The 4,869-nt window shown below is 35.0% G+C and overlaps 1 protein-coding gene across 1 annotated transcript; it reads right to left on the bottom strand.

Moving 5' to 3' along the window:
* Positions 1-401: 401 nt before the first annotated feature.
* LOC130622379 (uncharacterized) lies at positions 402-1,196 on the bottom strand. The gene has a single exon (XM_057437835.1). The coding sequence runs from the start codon at positions 1,194-1,196 to the stop codon at positions 402-404; it is 795 nt and encodes a 264-aa protein (XP_057293818.1).
* Between the last annotated feature and the right edge of the window lie 3,673 nt (positions 1,197-4,869).

Raw genomic sequence — 4,869 nt, forward strand, 5'->3', positions numbered from 1 at the left:
GAATTTGCTGGTGTAAAACCTCATCCGTTGGTCAACTATATCTGTCCCACCTTTGGTAAAATCATAAAGCTTGTACAGCATAGCTTTGTTCTTCCCATCGTCAATAGTGGTGCCAAGAAAGGGTCTGTAGGTAGAAAGGATCATTACATTCTTTTTTTTTTGTCGAGGTACTAACAACATCCGAACCCAAGATGAGATCGTTCTTGTCATCCCAATAAAATTTAGTCGAAAGGACTTCCCGCTTATCAACATTTTTGATATCCTTCGGTAAACCCCTTCTGTTTGCAATCAGGGTACCAATGCAAGTCACATGTTTTTCAGTGAGAAGCCATGTCGCAAGGGTAAATGTTGTGTAAAGGCGATCAAATGAGATGTTTTTACCTTCGAGCTTTTGATTGCTGTCAAGTCGATTGATCAGATACGTGGTTAAAATTTTCTGTACCTGGACGGTAAAATTCACCATCTGCAGCTTGTGGTTTGCCTGCATATGGTGTAGTTACATATGTATACGGGTAGCGAGCAGAATTCAACGACTTGAAAAGTAGCCCGTACTTTGCAGGTTTATTTGGATTGTACTGTTTAAAGGCGACCTGGCTTCGCATAGGATACAGAGTTTCATCCAAGGACAAAAAGTCTGTTGCCTTCATAGATGTCATGCATTGCTCGTTGAACATTTCAAAAAGTTCTCGTGCAGCCGCAAAGCGATCTTGTTTCCAGCGTTCCGCACGTGTAGATTCGTCATCAAAACAAAAACACCGTAAAAGAAAAAAGAATCGGTTACGTGACATGGTTGCAGCAAATATTGGTGGTCCATATTTATCCGAAAAGAGCTTTAGGAGTGAGAAATTATTGAGGCTGAAAAGTCCCCTATACAACATCAATCCGACAAAAGCTTGAATCTCGTCGATTATCGTGATTTTCATAAACGACTGCAATTTTTCTTCCGAAAGCGATGCACGTAAGTTATTAATTTTTCTGTTAGTATTTTCTAGTATTAGTTCAAACATTTCTTTGGTAAAAAACATGTGAAATGCATCAATAGGTTCACAAGTATTTCTAGCCCTGGGCACTGGACCTGGTTTGTCTTTTATAACGTCAGCCCTTCTTTGTCGACCGATATTGTCTGGTTTCTGGTTTGAAAAGTTATATATAAGTGTTTTCTTTTTATCCTGTTTATTTTCAATGATCCCTTTCATTTTTTTACCTTTTCAGGAATATTCATTGGCTGGTAGCTGGACTCATCTAGAGCAGATTCTATGGAATGGACTTTTCTTTGATAAGTTAGCATTCTTTTTGGGTAACATGGGTTGGGGTTGAGTTCTTCATCAATATCGCTGGCGTTGTTCTGTACTACCATATTTTGCTCCTCATCAGACTCACCATGATCTTCCTCAGGAATTTGTAAGTCTAAAAGTATAATTGGAAATGCTGACAGTGAAACAAATATATATATATATATATATATATATATATATATATATATATATATATATATATATATATATATATATATATATATATATATATATATATATATATATATATATATATATATATATATATATATATATATATATATATATATATACATATATATATATATATATATATATATATATATATATATATATATATATATATATATATATATATATATATATATATATATATATATATATATATATATATATATATATATATATATATATATACAAAGTTATACCGTGAGAAATATAGAAAATGTGGCCTGCGAATATTGACCATGCACGGTTACTTATTTCTATTCATAGATTTGCAATAAATAAGCGTAAATATGGTCAGATTGATTAATTAATGATATACCTTCATTCTCATTTCCATTTAGATCATTTAGATCATTTTCATCATCAATGTCGTCTGCGTCTTCATCGTTGTAGACAAATTGCAGGATGTCGTTTACTGCATCTTGAGCAGATATTTTTTGCCGTTTCATTATTATAATTTATTACTGAAATTGTAATGAATATATATAAAAACAGTTAGAAATATATTAGAAAGAGTCACGGAAACATTGGAAGAGCATATGCTTAATATTTTTGTGAAGATTTTGTATGTAGGAGTCGCCCGAAAACAACAAAAATCTTCAAAAAATTTAATTTCTGGCCGGTCATGACAAACCGTTAAAATTAGCAGCATTTTTTATTTTAATTCTTTTTTTTTACCAGAAACCGGTTCTAAATATAAAAAAAATAAAAGTCAGGCGGTTTAACATTGAACGGTGCCCTCAAAAAATAATGGCGGCTTTTTAAAAACAATATGTGCTGCAACAGCGCGGCACTGTATGAATAGGGTTAACAGTGAAACGATTGACTGTGGGACTTAATTGAACTGATTTTGGACTTTAACTTCATAAATGTGATAATTGAGACAATTAGACTCCATGAAATAACATTCTTCTTAAATTGGCATGATTGACGGAACTCAGCGATTACACTGGGCGCTGTGGTACCAATCCTAGCCGCTATCGCTCGCCGAAGAAGTTGAGACATTTTCAAAAACTAAATTTCATTGACTTTCTAACGGTATCAGTCCGTTTCAGGTACAACGCTTGGGTCACATTTTCGTGCCAACATGTATTTAGCGATATTTTTCTCATATTACTAGGTTGCATCGCTTTTAACACTGAAACGATTGACTGTGGGACATACTTGAACTGATTTTGGACTTTAACTTTATAAATGTGATAATTGAGACAATTGGGCTCCACGAAATAACATTATTCTGAATTTGACATGATTGCTAGAACTCAGCGATTACACTGGGCGCTGTGGTAGCGCGTCATTTAAAAATTTAGATAAATAAGTCCTTTTTTACTGCGGAACCAATCCTAGCTGTTAGCGCGCGGTGAAGAAATAGAGACAGTTTTAAAAACTACATTTCATTGATTTTCAAACGGTATCAGTCCGTTTCAGTTACAACGGTTGCGTCACATATTGGTACCAACATGTATTTAGCGATAGTGTTCTGATACTACTAAGTTACATCGCTTTTAACAGTGAAACGATTGACTGTGGGACTTAATTGAACTGATTTGGGACTGTGACCTTACAAATGTGATGAATGAGACAAATGGACTCCATGAAATAACATTCTTCTTAAATTGGCATGATTGCCAGTGCTCAGCGATTACACTGGGCGCTGTGGTAGCGCTTCATTTAAAAATGCAAATAAATAAGTCATTTTTTACTGTGGGTCCAATCCTAGGCGTTATCGCACGCTGAAGAAATTGAGACAGTTTCAAAAACTACATTTCATTGACTTTCTAACGGTATCAGTCCGTTTCTGCTACAACGGTTGGGTCACATCTTTGTACCAACATGTATTTAGCGATATTTTTCTGATATTACTACGTTGCATCCCTTTTAACAGTGAAACGATTGACTGTGGGACTTACTTGAACTGATTTTGGACTTTAACTTTTTAAATGTGATAATTGAAACAATTGGACTCCATGCAATAACATTCTTTTTAAAATGGCATGATTGACGGAACTTAGCGATTACACTGGGCGCTGTGGTAGCGCTTCATTTAAAAATGTAGATAAATAAGTCATTTTTTACTGTGGTACCAATCCTAGCCGCTATCGCACGCCGGAGAAGTTGAGAAATTTCAAAAACTACATTTCATTGACTTTCTAACGGTGTCAGCCCATTTGAGTTACAACAGTTGGGTCACATTTTCGTACCAACATGTATTTAGCGATATTTTTCTGATATTACTAGGTTGCATCGCTTTTAACAGTGAAACGATTGACTGTGGGATTTAATTGAACTGATTTTGGACTGTGACCTTACAAATGTGATGAATAGACAATTGGACTCCATGGAATAACACTCTTCTTAAATTGGCATGATTGCCGGTACTCAGCGATTACACTGGGAGCTGTGGTAGCGCTGCATTTAACTTTATAAATGTGATAATTGAGAAAATTGGACTCCACGAAATAACATTATTCTGAATTTGACGTGATTGCTAGAACTCAGCGATTACACTGGGCGCTGTGGTAGCGCGTCATTTTAAAATTTAGATAAATAAGTCCTTTCTTACTGCGGGACCAATCGTAGCTGTTAGCGCGCGCTGAAAAAATAGTGACAGTTTCAAAAACTACATTTCATTGACTTTCTACCTGTATTAGTCCGTTTGAGTTTCAACGGTTGGGTCACGTAATCGTACAAACATGTATTTTGCAATATTTTTCTGATATTACTAGGTTGCATCGCTTATAACAGTGAAGCGATTTACTGTGGGATTTATTTGAACTGATTTTGAACTGTGACCTTATAAATGTGATAAATGATACAATTGGACCCCAAGAAATAACATTCTTCTTAAATTGACATGGTTGCCGGAACTCAGCATTTACACTTGGAACTGTGGTAGCGTTTCACTTAAAAACTTAGATAAATAAGTCATTTTTTACTGTAGGACCAATCCTAGCCGTTAGCGGGAGGTGAAGAAATAGAGACAGTTTTAAAAACTACATTTCATTGATTTTCAAACGGTATCAGTCCGTTTCTCTTACAACGGTTGCGACACATATTCGTACCAACATGTGTTTAGCGATATTTTTCTGATATTACTAAGCTGTATCGCTTTTAACAGTGAAACGATTGGCTGTGGGACTTAATTGAACTGATTTTGGACTTTAACTTTTTAAATGTGATAATTGAAACAATTGGACTCCATGCAATAACATTCTTCTTAAATTGACATGATTGGCGGAACTTAGCGATTACACTGGGCGCTGTGGTAGGGCTTCATTTAAAAATGTAGATAAATAAGTCATTTTTTACTGTAGGACCAATCCTAGCCGTTATGGCACGCTGAAGA

Source organism: Hydractinia symbiolongicarpus, chromosome 12 (assembly GCF_029227915.1).
Source record: "Hydractinia symbiolongicarpus strain clone_291-10 chromosome 12, HSymV2.1, whole genome shotgun sequence".
NCBI lineage: Eukaryota > Metazoa > Cnidaria > Hydrozoa > Anthoathecata > Hydractiniidae > Hydractinia > Hydractinia symbiolongicarpus.

Excerpts from the sequence above, each read along its gene's own strand:
- LOC130622379 (XM_057437835.1), bottom strand. The coding sequence starts at position 1,196 with ATGAAAGGGATCATTGAAAATAAACAGGATAAAAAGAAAACACTTATA.